The sequence below is a fragment of the Sciurus vulgaris genome, assembly GCF_902686455.1.
Source record: "Sciurus vulgaris genome assembly, chromosome: 7".
NCBI lineage: Eukaryota > Metazoa > Chordata > Mammalia > Rodentia > Sciuridae > Sciurus > Sciurus vulgaris.
Genome location: NC_136467.1, coordinates 47,625,601 through 47,649,581, shown reverse-complemented (window position 1 = coordinate 47,649,581; position 23,981 = coordinate 47,625,601). Strand labels below are relative to the sequence as shown.

At 36.1% G+C, this 23,981-nt stretch overlaps 1 protein-coding gene across 3 annotated transcripts in view; it reads right to left on the bottom strand.

Annotated features, from left to right (window-relative positions):
- GOPC (golgi associated PDZ and coiled-coil motif containing) overlaps positions 1–23,859 on the bottom strand; it is a 42,482-nt gene extending 18,623 nt beyond the window's left edge. Inside the window, exons 1-2 of one of the 3 annotated variants that reach the window (XM_079149021.1) lie at positions 23,379–23,859; positions 306–470 (exon numbers count right to left, since the gene is read on the bottom strand). In XM_079149021.1, coding sequence (XP_079005147.1) covers positions 306–470; positions 23,379–23,666 — 453 coding nt within the window. In that variant the 5' untranslated portion in view covers positions 23,667–23,859. The remainder of the gene's footprint in view (positions 1–305; positions 471–23,378) is intronic. The other 2 variants (XM_079149019.1, XM_079149020.1) reach the window with 2 other exon arrangements.
- Between the last annotated feature and the right edge of the window lie 122 nt (positions 23,860–23,981).

The window sequence follows — 23,981 nt, the reverse complement described above, 5'->3', positions numbered from 1 at the left end:
ATTTAATCCTGATAGAGTAGAATAAAAAATTGTTTTTACATTATAATCACAAATTCTTTTACACATATTTATACATATTTTTAAATAGAAAAAAATCTACTCTAGTTATCAGATGGTTATTGATATTATCACTAATTATCTCTTGATGGTGAGACTGTAGACAAACAAGATGATCACAAACTTTGAATTTCCTGTATTTTCTAAATTTTCCCCAACAAGCACATTGGACATTTTATAATTTAAGTGCCTAATCAAAAATTCTCCTCTATACCTTCTAAAATACATATCACTCTTTAAATACTTACCAATTTTGCCTTAATGGTACCAGAATCAACACTTTGACCAGTTTTAGCATGAAGCTGAAGCTGAACAGAGTGCAACTGTAAAAGTTGATCATGCACTTCTTTCTCCAATACAACTTTCTCTGCTTGGGTCTCTGTCAACTCAGATCTTAGATCCACCAATTGTGCCTTGTAAAACAATAAAAAATATTAAGGATGATTAACTTTCTTCACTTTGATTCTTATAATTGTTATTCAATGACAAAGACTCTTTAACATGAACACATGAACACTAGACACCTATTGACTGACCAAGATACCCATCTAAACTGACATGAAATCAACAGTTACATGTGAGATATTTGAGTGGCAAGAGAGTCCTGCTATAAATAGTATCTTCTAATAACCCAGAATGCCACTTTCATTTTATTTTACTCATATTAAGGAAACTTCACTATTTCACCTTTATCTTTAAAGCTCATGAAAACATACAAGGATGGGACAGTTCATCCTCCTGCAAAGACAATGTGTTAAGGTGGTCCACTAACATTAATAGTATATCAGAGGAGAGGCCAAGAAGTATTCTGTCCAAATTAGATCACTTGCTATGCTATCTGTTAAAGTATCAACTTCAATGACACAGTATGTCTAAAGATCAGAGTTAACTCTTGAAGTTTTCAGTTACAGTGTAACAAAACAACTCATCCAAACAACTTACTCATTCAATTAAAAAGTTTTACATTTTTGCACAACCAGTAATATACCATTTTACCACTGTATACAAGATGTATGCCTTGTGTTTGGTCTTCCCAACTAGTCAGCTGATCAAAGATCAAGATAACATCTTTGTTTTCTATTCAACTCAACATAGTTTTACTAAGACTCAAAGGGTCAAGAACTATGCTGGCACAATGAGGGAAAACAACAACAACTGTAGATAGTACTTTAAAAATATAGATAATCCCTGTTTCACTTTTCTTGCTAAGGACTGCTTTGGCTATTCTGAGTCTCTTATTATTCCAAATGAATTTCATGATTGCTTTCTCTACTTCTATGAAGAATGTCACTGGGATTTTAATAGGAATCGCATTAAATCTGTAAAATGCTTTCCATAGTATGGTCATTTTGACAATATTCATTCTGCCTATCCAGCAGCATGGGAGGTCTTTCCATCTTCTAAGGTATTCAATTTCTTTCTTTAGTGTTCTGTAGTTTTCACTGTAGAGGTCTATCACCTCTTTTATTAATTAATTACCAAGTTTTTTTTTGGGGGGGGGGCTATTGTGAATGGGGTAGTTTTCCTAATTTTTCTTTCAGTGGATTCATCACTAATGTATAGGAATGCATTTCATTTACAGGTGTTGATTTTATATCCTGCTACTTTGGTGACTTCATTTATTAGTTCTAGAAGTTTTTTGGTGGATGGAATTTTTTGGATCTTTTAAATATATAATCATGTCATTGGCAAATAGTGATAGTTTGATTTCTTCTTTACCTATTTGTATCCCTTTAATTTCTTTCTTCTAATTGCTCTGGCTAGAATTTCAAGGACAATGTTGAGTACAAGTGGTGAAAGAGGGCATCCTTGTCTTGTTCCAGTTTTTAGAGGGAATGCTTTCAATTTTTCTCCATTTCGAACCACACTACAGAAATAATAGTAACAAAAACAACATGGTATTGGCACCAAAGCAGACATGTAGACCACTGGTACAGCATAGAAGACACAGAGACAAACCCACATAAATACAGTTATCTCATTCTAGACAAAAGTGCCAAAAACATTCACTGGAGAAAAGATAGCCTATTCAACAAATGGTGCTGGGAAAAATGGAAAGTCACATGTAACAAAATGAAATTAAACCTCTATCTCTCACCCTGCACAAAACTCAACTTGAAGTGAACCCAAGACAGGTGTCAGAACTGAGACCCTGCGCCTAATAGATGAAAAAGTAGGCCCAAATCTTCACCTTAGGATCTGACTTCCTTAACAAGACCCCTAAAGTGATCAAGACTCAATAAATGGGATGGATTCAAACTAAAAAGCTTCTCAGCAAAAGAAACAATCAATAATGTGAAGAGAGAGCCTACAGATTGAGAGAAAATCTTTACTACACATGCACCTCAGATAAAGCATTAACCTCTAGGATATAAAAAGAACTCAAAAAACTTAACACCAAAAAAAAAAAAAAAAAAAAAAAACATGCAAAAAACCCAGGGGCTGGAGTTGTGGCTCAGTGGTAGAACACTTGCCTGGTATGTGTGAGGCCCTGGGTTTGATACCCAGCACTACATATAAATAAATAAAATAAAAGATCCATTGACAACTTAGAAAATATTAAAAACAACAACAACAAATAAATCAATAAATGGGCTAAGGAACTGAACAGACACTTCACAGAAGAAATACAATCAATCAACAAATACATGAAAAATGTTCAACATCTCTAGCAATTAGAAAAAATGCAAATCAAAACTACTCTGAGATTTCATCTCACTCCAGTCAGAATGACAAATATCAAGAATACAAACAACAATAAATGTTGAAGAGGATGTGGGGGGAAAGGTACACTCATACATTGCTGGTGGGACTGCAAACTGGTGCAACCATTATGGAAAGCAGTATGGAGAGTCCTCAGAAAACTCTGAATGGAACCACCATTTGACTCAGTTATCCTATTTCTCAGTTTATACCCAAAGGACTTAAAATCTGCATATTACAGTAATGCAGCCACATTGATGGTTATAGCAGCTCAATTCAATTCACAATAGCTAAACTGTGGAACCAATCTAGGTATCCTTCAACAGATGAATGGATAAAGAAAATGTGATATATATATATAGTGGAATATTACTCAGCCTTAAGAATGAAATTATGGCATTTGCTGGTAAATGGATGGAGCTGGAGAATATCAGGCTAAGGGAAGTAAGTCAACCCCAAAAAACCAAAGGTCGAATGATTTCTCTGATATGCGGATGCTGATTCACAATAGAGGGGCTGGTGCTAGGAAAGAATAGAATTAATTTAGATTAGGTAGAGGGGAGTGAAGGAAGGGGAGTGGGTATGGGAGTAGAAGGATAGTAGAATCAAACAAATTATTACCTTATGTACATATATGACTGCATGAGCGATGTGATCTTATAACATGTACTATCAGAAAAATGAGAAATTATACTCTATGTATAATTTATCAAAATGCATAAATATATTCTATTGTCATGTATAACTAGTTAGAACAAATTAAAAAAAACAAAAACAACAAAAAAAAACACTGCTGGGGAGATAGCTCAGTCGGTAGAGTGCTTGCCTTGCAAGCACAAGGCCCTGGGTTGGATCCCCAGCAACGCGCAAAAAAAAAAAAAAAAAAAAAAGCACACACATGAGCCAGGTACAGTGTCACATGCCTGTAATCCCAGCCTCTCGTGAGGCTGAGGCAGGAGGATAGCAAGTTCAACACCAGCCTCAGCAACTTAGTGAGGCCCTAATCAATATAGCGAGACTGTGTCTCAAAATAAGAAAACATAAAGTGGTACGTCCTTGAGAAACTTTCATATCAACTAGGGTGGAAAAATATGCACATAACCAACTAAACAAAAAACAAACAAAAAAAAAATGTGGCTAGTTACAGATTATACAGAGAAAATAGGACCAGTCCCCAGGAATTCCAAGTAAAAAAAGGTTTTAAAAGAGTCAGTAAGGAAAAACTCATACTTCAGAGTAAGGTAGAACAGCATTTAAGGAAAACAAAAACATGGGCAAAATATAAGCAGTGATAAAATCTAAAGATGGGGAATAAGATTCACGAAGAGGCAGAGACACACTAGAAGCATCTTAGGTAAATACTCTGGGCACAGGGACAAGAGGACTGGAATATCTCTCTATATCCCAACAGCATAAACAAGTTTCTAGAATATAAAAGATATTCAATTAGGATCTTTTAGGTTAAAATGATAGCTAATACTAACCTGTGACTGAGTAAAATATTGTTTCCATTCAAGTTTGCTCAATTTTAAAACTGGAGTAATTTCCATGGCTTTGACTAGTCTCATTAATTTATTAATATTTGATATAAAAGCACATGAAAATAATATTATCAAGGAACTCAGACCATCTAGATGGACTGCATGCTGACAAACTGGATAGGACTGGATAGGAAAGGTAAGGCTGGATAAAATGAATGGCTTTGGGATAAATTAAAACTAGTATTTAATCTGATAGGACACCACTACATGATTCAATGGTATTTTTTTGTATCTAATAACACGTTTATTGGAAAATAATTCAAGAACATAAAATTTACTCTTTTAAAGTATAAATACGGTGGGTTTTAGTATATTAATACACTAGTGCAACCCTTGTCACTACATCATTTTGAAACATTCTCAATGACATTTTTGCGACATGCTATTTTCAAGTAAGGAGACAAAGACAAGGACACAGTAGCAACACCCGATTGCAGCTTTCTAAACAATAGGTTATCAAGGTAGTTTTGTAAGCAGAAATAAAAGACTTTACAATGCCAAAAAAATTGTTATCAACACTTAAGTGTTGTCTAGTACAGTGAATGTCCAGTGAAAAACTGGGTTTAATAATAACTAATATATTTCAAGTTTAGAGAGGAGTGAAAGCCATTGATAGAAATACATTAGATAGAATAGTAGCTTGCTTACACATGAGGGAGGAAGAAAATATTGTTTGAAATTTCAGACATGCTGATTTTTATATAAACCATGATATATATAATCAGCAGGAACTATCCCACCAGAATGTTGGAAATAAGTAAAAATGTTGTCAGAAATAGAGATGTGAATTAATATTCTAGAACAGTGTTATAGGGAGAAGAGAATATTAAGGATTGGGGACCAGGAAATAATCAATCAAGGATAACAAGAGCTAGAAATAAAAAAGCGGCATGCTAAAAACTGAACCATAATGTGGCATAATAGAAATATTGTGCTGTTTCCTGCTTTTTTTTTTTTTTTTTTTTTTCTTTTTTAAATTTCCTGGAAGGTACTCCATACCAGGAGAGTTTCCTCATTTCATTTTTATAACTTTTTTATTCACGTACAAACTTATATAAGTACACAAATAAAGTATTACAGAAACTAAACACACTAATTAAACTACCATCCAGATATTTTTTAAAAAATAAGGGTGCCAAGCACAGTGGAACAACCCTGGAATCCCAGCAACTAGGGAGGATAAGATAGGAGGAGAGCAAGTTCAAGACCAGCCCGGGCAACTTACCAAGACTGTCTCTAAATAAAAAGTCAAAAAAGGGCTGGGTACATGTAGCTCAGTGGTAGGTAGATCAGTCCTAGGTTCAATCCCCAGCACCAGGAAAGAAAAAAAATTTAGGGCAATATTAGCACTCCAGACCCCTTCCTATAAACTCCTCTCAATCACCACCTCCACCTCATCCACAAAGGTAATCAAAATAATACCCTGACTTCCAACATTACTGACAGATTTTGTGTTTTTAAATGCTAATAACTAAGTGGAATTATATAATACACATTCATTACATCTGGCTTTTTGCTTCAAGAGTATATTTATGAGATTCATTTATGCTGCACTTCATTCATTTTTATTTTTTGTGGTAGTCAAATAAATATACCAAAACTAACAAATTTTATTTTACTCTCAATGAACATTTGTCCTATTTCCAGTTTTCTACTATTAAAATGATATTGTTATAAGCTGTGTTCAATAAATATTTAATATACTTCTCTTGAATATGTATGTTGGAGGGAAATTTGAGTTGCAGAACATGTACAGTTGTCCAAGGAGATTGGTTACAGGACACATTCCTCACATATCAAAATTCACATATGCTCAAGTCCCTTATGTAAAATGACCTAGCATCTAATTTCCACACATCTTCCGGTATACTTTAAATTATCTTTAGATTGCCTGTAATACCTAATACAACATAAATGTTATGGAAATGGCATACTATATTGTGCAGAAAGTAATAACAAGAAAAAAATCTGTACAAGTTCAGTCCAGACATATTTTTTCAAATATTTCTGATCCACGGATGCAGAATCCACAGAATATACAGAGGGCCAACTATGTATGTTAAACTCCAGTAGAAAAGGTTGAACAGTTTTTAAAGTGATGATGGTAATTGACAAGCCCACCATGTGTGACAACTCTTACAGCTCTGCATCCTTGCCTTCACTTGGCAATGCCAATCTTTTTAATGTTAGACATTCTGGTAGGATTATAATGGCATTTTACTGTGGTTTTAATTAATCATTCCTGATTGCTCATAAGGTAGATCACCTTTTCATTTATTTACTGACTATTCGAGTATTTTCTTTGTGAAGTATTTGTAAGCCCCCCCCACACACACACACATATACACATGCATGTGAGTTACAAATACCTTCTCCTATTCTGTGGTTTCTTTTCACTTTATTAAAGTTGTCTTTTAATGAACAGAATACTCATATTTTTTAACTGGGGATTCAACTCAGGGGTACATCCCCAGGGATGCAGGTATCAAAATTCAAAGTCCAATTTTCTTCTTTTGAAACAGTGTTTCAAATTTACTCTAAACTGAGTAATATTTAAGTAAGTAATATTTAAGTAAGATATTATTTAGATAATAAAACCAAGGCCCAGCAAACCTGTTTACTTTCTAGGACTACCCAGCTGGTCAGTGGCAAAAGAGCACTTGAATCCTATTCTTCTGAGTCCCAGGACAGAAGTGAAAGTATTACTAAGCAGGTAACCAAAAGGAAAAATTCATTTCTATAGTTATAGTAAACACGATTAACAGAATATTCACACTACCACAAAGCAAGCATCTACCATATGGCAGGGATTCACGCTCTACACATCTCTAATTCTTATCATACTCAATATTTTTTTAACAGTTAAGGAAACTGGAAGTCATTATTTAAACAACTTGCCTAAGATAACACAGCTAGTAAATAACAGATCATAGTTGCACCACTAAAAAATGCCTGGACATCTTTCATCTCATTGTATTACCTAGACTATACTTTAGTGAAGAGTAAAAGTTAAAGAGAAACAGCTAATTTCAGCCTTCAACCTTACTTAAAACTTTGAGTGACAACCAAATAAATGTTTTAAAGAAAAAAACAAAAACTAGAGATTATATTACATACAAATTTTATTGGTAGACAATCTTTTCACTTTCTTACATTTGATCAAAAGGTTAATTTATAGAATAAATAAAATAGAACTGCCCTTCAAGACAGGTTCTCCAGAACTCATCAAAGATGAAATAATCTCATCCTAGGAAAAGTTTCTAGGCTTTAAGATCCTAGTCTTCACTTACCCCAAGACACTAAATCAACTACAGGTAACATTTTCTAAGGTAGTGATTTCTCAAAATATGGTTCCTGGATTTGGTATCAGTTGGAACTGAGTAAGAAACAGATGAAAATTCAAAGCCACTGTCATGAAGCTTTGCCCCTGTGATTTTTTTTTTTTTTTTTTTTTTTTTTTTTTTTTTTTTTGTAGTCTCACAGTTACAGGTCTTACATTAAGTCTTTGGTCCATTCTGAGTTGATTTTTATATACAATAAAAGATAAAAGGGTCAATTACATTTTGCATGGGGACATTCAGTTTTCCCAGCATCATTTATTGAAGAGTCTGTCTTTTCCCCATTGTGTGTACTTGCTGCCTTTGTTAAAAATCAGTTTGCTGTAGATGTGTGGACCAATTTGGGAGCTCCCTATTTGCTTCATTTGATCTATGTGTCTATTTTTATGTCAGTATCATATTATCTGGGTTACTATAGCTTTGTAGCATATTTTGAAGTAAAATACTGTAAAGTCTCTAGCTTTGGCTTATTCAGGGTCTTCTGTGGTTCCATGCAAATTTTAGGATTGTTTTCTCTATTTTTGTAAAGAACGTCATTAGTATTTTGACAGGGATTACTCTCAACCTGTAGACTCCTTTAGGTAATAGGGGTAACAATATTATGTCTTCTAATGCATGAATATGGAATTTCTTTCCATTCTGTTGTGTCCTCTTCCATTTCTTTTATCAGTGTTCTATGGTTTAGGACAAAACCTCAAAAGCATAGGCAGAAAAGCAAATAAAGACAGGGACATCAAATTGAAAAGCTTCTGTACACAAAGGAAACAACAAAGCAAAAAGAAAAACTACAGAATGAGAAACTATCTTTATAAACCAGACATCTGACTGGAAGTTAATATCCAAAATACATAAAGAACTCAAATAACTCAAAAATAAAGAATCAAATAACACAATTAAAAGTGGACAAAAGACCTGAATAGACATTTCCCAAAAGACTTACAAATGGCCAACAAGTATATGAAAAAGTGCTCAATATCACTATTAGGGAAATACTACGAATCAAAACTACAACAAACTATTATCTCACTCCAGTTAGAATGACTATTAAAAAAAATCAAAAGATAAGCATTGGCAAGGATATGGAGGAAAAAGAATCCAAATTAGCATAGCCATTAGAGAAAACAGTTTGGCATTTTCATTAAAAAACTACAAATAGAAATTAACATAAGACAGCAATCCCACTACTGTGTATATACCAACCAAAGGAAATGAAATCAGGACATCGAAGAAATACCTGCACTCCCATGTTTAGGGAAGCACTAATCACATTAGCCAAGATACAGAAGCAACTTCATAGGTGTCCACTGATGGATGAATATATAAAGAAAATGTGGTGTACTTATATACAATAAAATACTGTTCAGCCATGAAAAAAAAAGGAATGATGTCATTTGTGGCAACATGGATGAAACAGTAGGACATTATATTAAATAACATAAACCAGGAAAAGAAAGACAAACGCTACATGATCTCACTCATATGTGGCATCTAAATAAAGTCATTTTCATTGGAGTAGAGAGTACAATAGTGGTTACCAGAGGGGGAGGTAAGGTGGATGGGGAGACATTAGTCAATGGTTAGTTACAATTAGGAAGAATAAATTCTGGTGTTCTATTGCATAGTAGAGTGCCTAGAATTAACAACAATGTATATTTCACAATAGTTAGAAGAGTGGATTTTCAATGTTCTCATCATGAAGAAATGATAACTGTTTAGGGCAATGGATAGGCTAATTAACCTAATTTGATCACTGCACAATGTATACATGTACTGAAACATCATGCTATAACCCATAAATATATACAATTATTATATGTCAAATATAAATTTAAAAATTCAAGGTATACTGCACAAAGTAGAAATGAATTACCAGGAAGGGAAAAAAGAGAGAAAGAAGCATTTTACCTAAACAGCATTTTAAGACTATCATCACTATTGATTAGTATTTCTCTCTTTCAAAACATCTAAACTTATCTATGAAGATAATTCCTTCCTAATATAATTCTTAACTACTGGATTCTACTATGTAGCACCAAAATCAAAATACCTGTTTTATTCAGAATTTCTGGGGGGATCCAAGATGGCGGACTAGAGGGAGGCTGCGTTCCTTGTCGCTCTGTAACTCGGGTTTCAAGCAGAGGATATCTGTTTCTTGGTAAGGTAGTTTTTGCTGCTTATTGATTCCCTGGTGTTTACCCCATTTGTCTGCTGTGATGACCTGCAGTCTACCAGCATATCAACACCTTTTTTGAGTGCAGATTGCTCACTGTCAGGCGCCTATCATCTGCCATTTGCCTGCCTCTGGCCTGTCCATCGTCTGCCTTACACCTATCCATCACCCAACGCACAAGGTTCACCTCTCGATTGTCCGACAACAGTCAGCAAACTGATCGCCAACCGCCAGTGGAGCACCAGCTGCCTGCTGTTGCCTAGAAGTTCTCTGTCACAGAACCTGCAGGTTTGATTACACGTGGCTGCCGCCATTTTGAGACAACAGTCAGGCCCCGTAGGACCTCTGGCTGGACTGACTGAGCCCCGTCTCCAGGATCCCTCAGACCAACCGATCACTCCCTGCCTCTGGGGCCCTCACATCGACTGACTGCTCCCTGCTGCCAGGACCCCCAGACCAACTGACTGCGCCCCCAGACCAACTGAGCAGGACCCCTAGATCGACTGATTGCACCCGGCCTCCAGGATCCCACAACCACACCAGGACCTCCAAGACCCCTGCCTGACCAACCACATCCCACCTCCAGGACCTCCAGCTGACCACGTCCACACCCTGAGCTGCAGCTCCCCATTTGCCAACACATTTCAAAGCCAGAGCAGCCATCTTGGATAATCCTGGAAGCCGTAGCTCCGATCTTTAGATGGGGCAAAACCCATCCTAAGACGCCTGCTGGAGGCTTGAAGCTCACTGTCAGGGGCTATTTGGTCTAGGATTGCATAGTGTCTTAATTGGGCACTGCTAATATTGATCTCCCCTTAAAGAAAGGGTTTTGGAAACCTATAAGGCCACTATAAACCTACAGGGGGAAATCTGCAGTACCCCAGATCTGCACTGCTAGAGGGGAAGATACATGAACAACATGAAAAAACAAGGGAAGAAAATGATCCAAACAAATCTAGATTCTATAGTAATAGAATCCAATGACGGTATGTTAGAAGAAATGTCAGAAAAGGACTTCAGATTATACATGATTAAGATGATTCACGAAGCAAAGGATGAGATAAGAGAGCAAATGCAGGCAATGAATGATAATACCAATAAGCTGACAGAGCAACTGCGGAAAGCAAAAGATCATTTCAACAAAGAGAGATTCTCAAAAAAAACCAAACAGAAACCCTTGAAATGAAGGAAACAATAAACCAAATAAAAAACTCAATGGAAAGCATCACCAAAAGACTAGACCACTTGGAAGACAGAACCTCAGACAATGAAGACAAAATATTTAATCTTTTTTTTTTTTTTTTTTTTTGGGTGCTGGGGATCGAACCCAGGGCCTTCTGCTTACAAGGCAAGCACTCTACCGACCGAGCTATCTCCCCAGCCCCCAAATATTTAATCCTGAAAACAAAGTTGACCAAACAGAGAAGATGGTTAAGAAATCATGAACAGAATCTCCAAGAACTATGGGACATCATGAAAAGACCAAATTTAAGAATTATTGGGATTGAGGAAGGCACAGAGATACAAACCAAAGGCATGAACAACCTATTCAATGAAATAATATCAGAAAATTTCCCAAGCCTGAAGAATGAAATGGAAAATCAATTTGGCTTACAGAACACCAAATGCACAAAATCACAACAGATCCACACCAAGGCACATCATAATGAAAATGCCTAACATTCAAAATAAAGATAGGATTCTGAAGGCCACGAGAGAAAAACATCAGATTACATATAGGGGGAGACCAATATGGATAGCAGCTGACTTCTCAACCCAGACTCTAAAAGCTAGAAGGGCCAGGAACAACATATTTCAAGCTCTGAAAGAACATGGTTGCCAACCAAGAATCCTATACCCAGCAAAACTAACCTACAGATTTGAAGATGAAATAAAATCCTTCCATGATAAACAAAAGTTAAAAGAATTTACAAATAGAAACCCTGCACTACAGAATTTCCTATTATTCTACTTTACCTAGACCTAAGTCCTCAGCCTATATAATCTTCAAAAATACATCAGAGCTGCACTTTTTATTTCCAAACATAGACTAGATTTTATTTCTAAACCATTGCATGGATAAAAATACTGATTATTTTACCTTAAGCATCTCCTTAAAAACCTCATACATTGGGGGAGGATTAAATTAAAACAAGAAATTAGTAAAGATCAAGTTGCACAGCAGCGAAATTGGATCTGGCACATTCCTTAACTTCAATATATTATACAAACTCTTGATAAGATGTTAGAAGGTCCAAGATAAAAAGATTTTAAAAATCTGATAAGGCATCCTAATTTTGCACATGGAGGAACTGAAGCCAAAGAGATTATTATGTGAGTTGCCCCAAATTACAAACTATGTGGGATTAAAACTCAGATCTTATGACATCTTTTGTGGTTCCAGCAATAATAGAAAAGCTGGTGAAGAAGCAGTCCATGAGCTCCAAACGAGATCACCCTCCCAAATCTCAGAACTATACCAATCTCTAAGCAAAAGATTCTGAAATCTTCCCTATCATACACACCATACTTCACACGCACACTGACAAGCACTGGAACTTATGTGTTTGTCACATGAACTCACACAGACACACATGCAGGCATGCAAATAGGCACAGACATGCCTGCACATCAAAGGACATATTTCCCTAATCTGTTTAGAATTTTAAAAAAATTTTTGTATGAACTACAGCAAAGAAAGATGCTGATAAAATATACATATATATTTATATTTATAAAATCTCACGTCTACCTAACCTTTTGATTTAAAGAATGTGCATAAATGTATTCACCAGAAAGGAAAAAAAAAAAGACCTATACTTTTAAAAGTGTCTGCTGTTTGTATTTGAAAACACAATTTATGGGCTGGGGAGATAGCTCAGTCAGTAGAGGGCTTGCCTTGCAAGCACAAGGCCCTGGGTTCAATCCCCGGCACCCAAAAAAAAAAAAAAAAAAAAAAGAAAAGAAAAAAAGAAAAAAGAAAATACAATTTAGGATGAAAAGTATACATGGGAATTTAAATCTGTAGCAACTGTGCTATTTAATCCAGCATCTAAAATTTATCATGTATACCCATGTATTTTTCAAAATGCTTGATAGCCCTCATAGTCAAGAAAACAAATGTAAAAAATAAAAATGAGATTGTAAGACATCACTATAAAAATACCTCTTACAACTTATTGATTACTAAACTGAATAGTGACCTTCCAAATAATAAGAGATCTTTATCTAATTTTCCTCTCATTAAAAGAAGTAATGCCATTTTTATCTGGTAAGACTGTCCTTTTTCCTAGAACTAAACTTTTAAAAGAGTATGTCATCAGATTCTTATATAAAGGATCCCAAACTATCTCACAGCTAGTAGAACTTGAACTATTCTTCACAAGATCTTTTATTCTGTGAAAAAGTCAAGGGGAGAATGTAACTAATGAGAGGATTTCCATCCTTTCTCTTTCTTTTCTTCTATCCATACAAAATATTTAATTCATTCATTTTAAAAAAGAATCTTCCTCTATTTTTTTCTCCCTGGGCCTGAGGTGCTCTGTTGTTCCTGCTATTCAAAACTTTCAGAAAGCCAATGAGTCCTATTCTAAAATACAAAACTAACACTAAATATTCAAAGGTCAAATTTGAAAATCTCTACCATCTCCCAAGAAAGAAAATAATTCCAAGTCGAATAGGTTTCTGAAATAGTTTATTTAGCTTACAAAAATTCTGTGAGAAAATTTTACCTATGCACTCCACTTTTTTTCTATCCAATCTTAATGACCACTAATTTCATCTGTCATATTTTTCCCCAAACTGTTCTGCAGTCTACACAAGCAAACGTTTTTATTTTCAATCTTCTACACCATCACAATTATACTCATTCAACCAGTATTTACTATACTCCAACTATCCAAACACTGGGCTGGGTTCTGAGAAAACACTGATGAACAAAATAAATGTGGATCTTGCCCTTACAGTGGTTTAGTATATGGGGCAGCCCATTAAAAAAAATGAATTGGCACACAATTAATATTAGCTAGTGGCACAACTTTTTTTTTTTTTTTTTGGTACCAGGAACTTAACCTAGGGATGCTTAACAACTGAGCCACCTACCCAGCCCTTTTTATTTTTTGTTTTCAAGACAGGGTCTCCTTAAAGTGCTTAGGACCTCGCTGAGACTGGCCTTGAACTTGTAATCCTCCTACCTCAGCCTCCAGAGTCACTGGGATTATAGGCATGCCCAGAAGGAGTTATTTTAAATACTCATATTTGAATTGCCTTAAGCTTCATATTTATCCTGAAATGTGCATATTTTGACCAGAAGGAAAATGAGGCACAAGAGATTAGGTAATCTGTCTGCCCAAGGTCATTACAGAGCTGGTTAAATAATAAACTACAAGCTGTATGAAAGAAACTAAAAGAAGAGAATTAGTGAAGCAGGAGTGCATGGTTATTCCTCAGGGAACAGTCTCAATAATTATCAGAATATTAGTGGAAAGAATACCTGTGGGAAGGTCTGTAGGACCCTCTCAGTGGATCTGAGAAGTCAAAACCATTTTTGTAATAATAAAATATATTTGACTTTTCCACTATTTATACTGAGGTGCAAAAGCAATGATGAGTAAAAAGCTGGCAGGTGAGTGCAAGTTAAAGCAGAGCCTCCAAACTGGACCAGTAGTCACTGAACTCTTCACTGCTGTGCATCTACATCTATTAAAAAGTGCACTTAATCTATTAAAAAGTGCACTTAATGATGTTCTTCATGAAGTAGTAAAAATTATTAATTTTTAAAAATCTCAATCTTTTTGAGTACGTCTTTTTAACCTTCAAAGTGATGAAATGTAAAGTATGCGTATAACATTCCTACTATAAACAAGCTGTTGTCTCAAAAAAGTACCTACACAATTGCCTGAGTTGCAAATAAAACATTTGTTTTTAAAGGAATAGCACTTTCACTTGAATGACGAACAAACAACAGTTATTTAGATTAAAATATTTGGCAGACACATTCTTGGGAATGAATAAAGCAAACTTGTTACAGAAAGGAAAGAAGGTAGGAAGGAAAGGAGAGAGAGAGGGAGGGAGGGAAGAAGAAAGCCAAGAGCGTGTTATGAAAGATAAAAATTGAAATTTCAAGTAAAAATTAAAATTTTGGAAAACCAAAATCCATTATCAGAGTTTGGAAAATTTCCCAGCACCTAAAGAGTTCCCTGATGAGGTTGGAGATATTAACAAATGAGATTTTTAAAAAACACTGCATGAGATATGTCAACATTTGGAACCTGTGAAACTCAGTAAACTACTTCAAAATGATCCATGCGTGAAGTCATAAAATCATGCCTGGGTAAAAGATCCACTCAAAGTCCCAGTCAGACCAATTGTATGTATGAAGAGTTCATTTATATAGTTTCAGACACTACATTTAAGAAACCACCTCTTGTCAACTTTTACTATCAAAAAAGAACATCCACAATTATCTGAAAAGGCTATGAAAACATTCCTTTCTCATCCAATTATGGATCTCTCCAAGATCAGATCTTCTTCCTACAGTTTAAACAAAATAATATAGTACAACAGATTGAATACAAAAACATATGTGAGGATCCAACTGTCTTCTATCAAGCCAGACATTTGAAATATTTGAAAGAATATAAATCGATATCACTTTTCTCACTAATTTTGTTTGGTTTTGGAAAATAATTATTTTAAATTTAAAGCGATAGTAAAATGAAATGGGCTTGGTCCTCTCGTGGTGCACACCAGTAATTTCTGTGACTGGAGGCTGAAGCAGAGGATCTCAAGTTCAAAAATCAGCCTCAGCAACTTAGCAAGGCCCTAAGCAACCTCAAAATAAAAAATAAAAAAGGGACTAGCGATATAGCTCAGTAGTCAAGCACTCCTGGGTTCAATCCCTGACACCAAAGGAAAAAAAGACAAAAAAAAAAAAAAAGTAATGGGCTTATTGTTGCTATTTTTAAATGAAGTAATAAATATTTAAAGTTTTCTCAGTTCTAATTTCTAATATAGCAATTACCAGTACATATAACCCACATTTTAAAAATGGGGTCCTCAAAATTTTAGGATATAAAGCAGTCCTGAAATCAAAAACTTTGTGAATCTTACCTCAGAGCTTCTGAAAGGAGGCCTGTGTGGCTGGGTAATACAGATTAAAAGGAAAGAATGGTAAGATATGTCACTAGAAAAATATTCAGAGGTCAGACCATGCAGAGCTTGCAAGTCATAATAAGGAATCTACACATTATTCAAAATGAAATTTCCATTTTAATATCAAAGAACTCATTTGCTCCATGATCAAACTTAGAAGGGGGGTGATAAGGAGATCAACCTACCCAATATTTTAGGAATATCACAAGTATATTAAATCTTACTTGATACCCTTATATATGATATTTATAATCACATTTTTAATTTTTTCTTTTTCTTTTTTTTTTTTGTGGTGCTGGGGATTGAACCCAGGGCCTTGTGCTTGTGAGGCAAGTACTCTACCAACTCAGCTATATTCCCAGCCCTTCAATTTTTTCTTAAAATAGAAAACTGAAAAATCAATTCACAGATCACAGTTTTGTAAATTAAATACCAGGAGAATAAATAATTTAGTCATTCAATAATATGGTGGGCATTGTGTTAAGACAGCACAGATATAGATAGAAGCAACAAAACAGACACCATTACAGATCTCATGGAGTTTATATACAGAATGACTGCTGGTAATCTTTGAAAATGCATGACACAACATTAGCATTGTTTTTGACTAATTCATTCATACAAATAAAGCTTTACTGAGTACATAATATTCACTAGAATATGAGAACAAAATAAGAAATAAGACAGGATTCTGACCTTAAGAAGTTCACTATTTGAAAGAAATACATTTCTAATTATGATGCAAAGTATGGCAGGCACTATCAAAGAGGAGTCTCCATGTACTGATTCAAAAAGAGGCAAGTGGAGGCAATTAGAAAGATGACATTGAAGGAAGGTCTATTTACATATGGAGTAGTAAAGAAAAAAAGGCCTGGGATATGAAAACCTCTCTCAGGTGAGGTAAGGATCTAAGTAGGTCAGAAAAACTGATGTTTGGACTGGGGAGATAGCTCAGCTGGTAAAGTGCTTGCCTTGCAAGTACAAGGCCCTGAGTTCGATCCCCAGTACCGCAAAAAAAAAAAAAAAAATTGATGTTTAATGTGAGTTCCAAATTTTCAATTTTAAAAAGGGGCCAAAGAACAATTCTATAAACCATTATAAACCAACTCACTATTTATACTCAAAAGGAAATTACTCAATACTCAATCAATACTCATTATAGTTTGGAAGCACTGCAAAGAAAAAATGGATTCACAAAACTATAATGCTACCCCTTAAATTAGCTTTCCCAAAGCATTTGATGGTTCAGATTATTTTAACTAAGACATGGTCCTCAATCTCAAAAATCTTACATTCTGGAGGCAGAGAGACGTGGCAACCACTAATTACAGTACAATATAATGAATCTAACAGTACAAGTGAGTTCAAGGTGACAGGACAGACTCTGCCTATAGAGAACAGAGGCAGGGTAAGGAAAGCTTTCACAGAGTCTTAAGTGGTGAGTGGGAGTATGATACTGTAGACGGTGGGGCGGAGAAGGCATTATACATGAAAGCCTATACCAAATTAGAGGTGCCATTAACAAGGAAGGCCTATTTAGAAAACTGCAAATGTACCAGTTCCACTGAGACAAAAGCAGCTAAGAATGAGTGACAAGTGATAAGGACAGACAAACCAGTACTGACCACCAGGTTAAACAGTTTGAATTTTAGACAACAGGTAGAGGTACAGAAAGAAGAGTGACAGATTTGCCTTTTTGATATGCTAAAATGAATCATTTTAGAATGCTCAGGCAACAAAAATATGGTTTAGAGGGGCTAAATTAATAAACAACTAGGAGACTGTGTTAAAAATATGTGAAAGAGGACAAGAATCTTAATTATGCATAATATTCTAAACTTACTACCTTTCCTATCAGACTGGCTCCTTCCCCTGGTTTCCTTACCTCAGTGAATGGAACGACATTGTTTCCTAGCACTGTCATAACAAATTACTGCAGATTTGGTTGCTTAAAACAACTAGATTATTTTCTCACAGTTTAGGATACCAGAGGATTGATATCAAAGTGTTAGGAGCGTTGCTTCCTTCTGGAGATCCTAATGGAGAAAATATCCCATGATTCTCTCCTAGTTTTTGGTGGTTGTTGGCAATTCCAGTAATCCTTAGCTCATACACATCACTCCAAACTCTTTCCCTTTCCCATAGCCTTCTCTGTGTGTTCTCTTCTACCTGTTATCAGGAGAATCTTATTGGATCTAGGGTTCACTCCAATCCACTATGATCTTATCTCCCCTCACTTCTACTCCACATAGTGTACAACTGCAAAAATGGGATCCTAGAGTAAGTTATTCTCCATGTAGTATAATATGTCAAAACTCTACTGTCATGCATATCTAAAAAGAACAAATTTAAAAAAAAAAAAGAAAAAAAGAAACCACCTTCGCTTCAACATCGAAGGAACCCAAATTATCACTCTCATTACTGTGCCTGTATTTAAATAAATAGATAAATATTGCTGGAGAAAGTCACACCACAGGGCAGACTAGATGTAGCATGAATTTAACATAACTAGTCCCGGGTAGGCACTTAACCCTACCTGACAATCATTCTATCTCTCTGGCCAACTGGCTTACCTACTCTTCCATAACTATTTCAAATCCCTTCCACTGTCCTCAAGCCCTTACTCTGACCCACTTTCAACAGCTGGTCTAGGCTCCTGTTTTACAGGAGAAAGAAAGGCACACGCCTGTAATCCCAGCAGTCTGAGAGGCTGAGGCAGGAGGATGGCAAGTTAAAATCTAGCCTCAGCAACTTAGTGAGACCCTATTTCAATAAATAAATAAATAAATGGGGGAACAGGGATGTTTCTCAGTGGTTAAGTGATTTTTGTACTTGGGTTCAATCCCTGGTACCAAAAAAAAAAGGCCAACTCACAAAAATTCCCACAACCTCATCATCTCTCCCTTTCCCTCTAACAGCTGTCCTTTCAATATAAGACTATTCTCTTTACCTGTACTTTCCATCTCCTCTTCACTCAGAACCTCACTATTATCCTTTTTTCTATAATCAGTTTTTCTCTCAACTCGATGCCTCTCATTAACTTAGAAACATGTTTAAATTCATTTTTCATTTAAAACCAAAATGAGATAACCCTCCCCACGTTCTCCCTTCTAAGGTTTCTATCCAGTCACACTCACTTTCTGCCTACTTTTCTCTCCACCTTCTCTGTCCCCCAATCAGTGTCTTTGTAAAGAGACTGATTGCGCAGGCTAAGTAGCCTCAGGAGCCTTACTTAATCCCATAAAATGGGAATACTATACTAAAATAACTATACTAAAAACCTATCTCATGGGACTGTTATGAGAATGCGAAGAAACAATACATGTAAAAAACTTAGTACAGAATCTGGTCATGTCATTGATCAATAAAGGTTAGCAATATCATTATTGATAATGATGGAATCACCCTGACTTCTCTTATCCCTCCATTTCAATCCGTCCCAAGATTTTGTTGATTTTTACCTCTCAAGTCACTCTGGTTCTGAACACTTTCCTCCCTTGCCACTGTCTTACACCACACTATCACATGGATAATGACAAGAACCTCCTAAATGATGTTCTACATTTATTTTTACTCTCCCAAACTTTCTCCATACCATAGCCAGAATGACCATCTGGTGACCATCTGGTGACCATCTGGTTTAAAACACTTTTCACTGTATGAAAGTATCGATCTACTGCATAGCCTGTAAAAACAATTTAACAAATCTGTACTTCCATGTTAAAACTTATTTCATGTTAGGCTGGGATACTGGCTCAGTGGTAGAGCACTTGTCTAGCAAGTGTGAGGCACTGGGTTACAGTCTCAGCACCACACATAAATAAATGAATAAAGGTCCATCAACATCTAAAAAAAATTTCTAAAAAAGTTATCCCACATCTTACTTCCTTTGCCTTCCAATCTTAAAACACCTATAAAGTCTCTTTCAGATCTGTAAGTCATCTATGCTGTTGTCCATTCTAGTGCTTTCCATCTGTAGCTCCTCTATTGCAATATGAAATGATATTCCTGCTTCTCTAAGTCTAACTAATTCCTACTCATCTTTTATGACTTAGCTTAATGGTAGCTTCCTCAGGGAGCCTTTCTTGACACTCCAGAATCAGTTCCAATTTATTCCATGTACCTTTCATTATATTTATCAAAGTTGCAATTTCTCTTTTATGATATTATTTCTCCAACAGATCCCTCCAGTAGAATCCAAGCTCCATAACAGCAATGGTTATATCCTTTTTTGTTCTCCATTTTAACCCAAGTGCCCAATAAACATGTGGCACATAACTAGGTCCAACTAATATATACTGAATCAATACTAAACTTCAACCTCAAAGTTGCAAAATAGCATATATTTAATACAGGATTGATTTAAAAGAGTACAAGGACAAGTATATCACCAGTTCACTATCCATGTGGCTCTTGACCAAAGTTAAAAGATTCTCTATTGTTTAAAGTAAACCACTTTAATATGATACTAATTAAGCAATCACATGGGGAAAGGAGTAGGCAATAGAAAGGTATTGTTTGGCTGTTATTTTAAAGGAGTAAACAAGCAGAACACTGTATTTCATGGCAGAGGTGAGTTTTTTTAAGGTACTGATCACAGCCTTTGTTCTATTCCAACACATACCCTCTACAGCTGCTGCTGTCACTACTACTACTATTACTACTAATACTACAACCCCAACTAGGGCCTGTGACTCCAGCTCAGCCATCACCAAGTGGCTTACAACAGAAGGAATTCTCAAGCAGGTGGGAAGTTTCAAAGACAGACAAGTAACCTGAAATGGCAACACCTCTGGTATTCTCTGCCATCCCCTTGCCTTTATTGATATGTTTCTTCCCCAAAATAATTTTGGCAGGAACCAGTCATATGGATGTCATTTGTATTTAATTCACAACTTAAGGGTTTTTTTCACCCTAGCAAAAGTGTTTTTCTAACTACCAAATTAAGTGTAGTGTTACCTAAACACACAAGCCTTGGGTAAGAAGTGGTGATCTGGAAGGACACAGAAGACCAACATAAATATATGTTACCTACACCATGGAGGAATCTGTGTTTGGTAATATAAAACTATTTTACTATGACAACAAGCTTTAAAGTATTAATCTTTAAAACCATGGAACCTGGTGTACATTTGTTATACAAACTATAAGTGGCCTAATGTATTTCATCTTAATATCTATGTAATTATAACAATAAAATTAATTCAACTGCTTAATAAGAAATTAAGTAAGAAAGCAAAGAAACCTCGGTTTATGATTTCAAGATCTCGAGCTGCAGTTGTAGCTCAGAGGTAAAGTGCTTGCCTAGCACATGCAAGGCACTGGGTTCAATCCTCAGTACATTAAAAAAAAAAAAAAAAAAAAATCAAATAAAGGTATTATGTCCATCTACAACTAAAAAAAAATTTAAAAAAATTTCAAGATCTCTGAAAATTAATAAAAATTCTCAAATTCTGCAGATAGTATACCCACAGGGCTATTTGGAAAAGAATTGCTGACAATGAGCCCTTCCACAGCAATATAGAAGTGATTCCATGAAAACTATATAAGATGCTTTATATGTAGAAATTAACACCAAAGACAGATGAATCAGCTATAACTGAAAATACTTATTAAACAAAAAAATCCAATTTATGTGTCTCTCCTCACCATTTTCTAAGACCTCTCAATCAATCAGGGTTTTAATGTCCATTGAAAAACCATGCTCATATTGTGATCTGCTAGCATTTATTATTTTGAGAAATACTGCTACCACCTAAGCTAGGGCATGAAATCAGAATAAGTAATTATAATTTCTGAAAAAAGGAATATGCATAATTTATTATAACTCTGAACACGCAATTAAATATTTAAAGATTTTTTTAAAAAGAGGGCATTACCTCCTACTCATACAATGAGCCTTTCTTCAAAATTAGATTTTATAGCCGAGATCAAAAACATGGTTTATTTTCTTTAAGTTACTTAAAAAATAAATTAGAGATTGTTTCACTTTTAAAAAGCCATTTATCCCCAACAGATATTCAAAGTTGTAAATGATATGAAAGTTCTCATGTGATTAAAAACTACTCTTGATCTTTGTTCTTTAAAACTAAAGTACTACTTCTAAAAATTATCAAATGCAATTTCACTATCTGTTAAAATAACTACTTTCTAGAATTTATCACTAATCAAGAAATCAAGAGACATATTAATTTACCCACAATAAGTGACTGCCTTCATATCAGCACTTTAGTTCCAACCTTTTCCAAAGGGATGGAAGAAAGGAATGGTCCTCTCAGTAAAAAAGCCCACAAAATCATGCCTATGTAAATCTATGCTAATCAGTGGTTAATTATACATTTTTCATAGATAACTAAAGAAAGAACACTGACCACTAAGCCAGGAGAGAATGTGTATCTGACATACATCTTAATTTGGATGCAATGAGCATTCTCAATTAATTATAATTAGTAGAAATGATGATTTTTCTTAAGAAAGCCAATGCTCAAAGAGTTTTGCACAACACTGATGATCCCATTTTTATATACGTTAAAATGAAAACCAAATTCTCTAAATTGCCTAGTTAAAAAGTGTTCTTTATGTAATAATGTTAATCAATCATGATTGCTAAATATTGTAATTATGCCCTAAATTTAATTTTCTGCATGATGTGGTGCGCTTTTTGTTGTTTGTTTTGTAATCACCAATACTCCACCAACATTCTACCCAGGACTAGAGACTAAAGCAAATAATCATTCTTTAAATATTCTCAAAAATGAAGCCAGACTTCTGCAAATACAGTATGAACACATAAGCCTCAATGTTAGAGGCTATTTGAATAATTACAAGGAGCTCTGGAGATATCTGCTTGTTATTTAAAAACTAACTGTGGATGTAAACCAAGAAAGACAACGACTCTATTCAATATATATTCCACTGAATTTTCCTAAGAGCTTTTGATCAGGTCCTCCTAAATAGTTCATGCATGTCTCTGTGTGCAATCACAGACGTTGATCTGAGATAGTTAAAAATGAACATAAGTCTCTGTCTGAAAATACACCAATCTGGTTTATCAATGTGAAAGCAGATTACAAAACTCAAATGCCAAATGGTGGGCTAAGGTATCATGACAGAGAATCTGATAGGTTTGTCAATGTAACACCAAGAGGGAGACTAAATCGTTCTCTCCTCGTAAAGATATTTAAGGTGGATGACAGGACTCCGCGACACCCCACACGTCGGTCACATCGTTTTCTCCCCCAACCTCACCTCACTCCTTTCCTTCACACACATTTATACGCACTCTCCCATCACACTCGATGCCCAAGTGCCCAGTGGGCAGTTTTCTAGGGTCGTTTCACTGGTGCGTTAAATGGGATCTAACGTCCCCCAGTAGCCTGGGCTTGAATGCCATCGCGGCCAGCCCCCACGACTCACCTCTAGCTTGTGGTTGATTTGGGACACAGTCTGCGCTTTGTGGCAAAGCTGCGCAAAGCAGGAGCTCAAGCTGGTCATCTTCTGTCGCCCCTCATAAGTGATGTCCGCCTGGTCTGGATCAATCTCTCCCAGAAGCAGATCCACATCCACAAAGGCCTTGTCGAACTCCTTCTCCAGCACCTCCAGCCACCGGAACATGGATACCCCGCCGGGGGAGACCCCAACAGCGCAGGAGGCGCCCCCTGGGCCCCCTCCGGCTCCTGCCGGGCATGGGCCGCCCGCCGACATGGCGCCGTCTAGGGCCTCCCCCGACTGCTGCTGACCCTCGCCACCCACACCACGCGAGGGGAACTGCTGGGACTACGGGGACCCCAGCGCGCGAACACACGCTCCGTCAGTCCCTCCTTTCCCCTCGCGCTGCTAACGCCGGCAATGCAGCCCCACAGTGGCAGGAGCTGCGAGGCTGAGGCAGCTGCGGCGGCGCACACGGAAGACTCGGGCCGTCCCACCTCCTGACCCGCCCCCGCTGCGCATGCGTAGAGAAGAGCGGGACGGACGCAGCCCGGAGGGACGAAGTGGGCGGGACCGAGATGCGACCTTGGC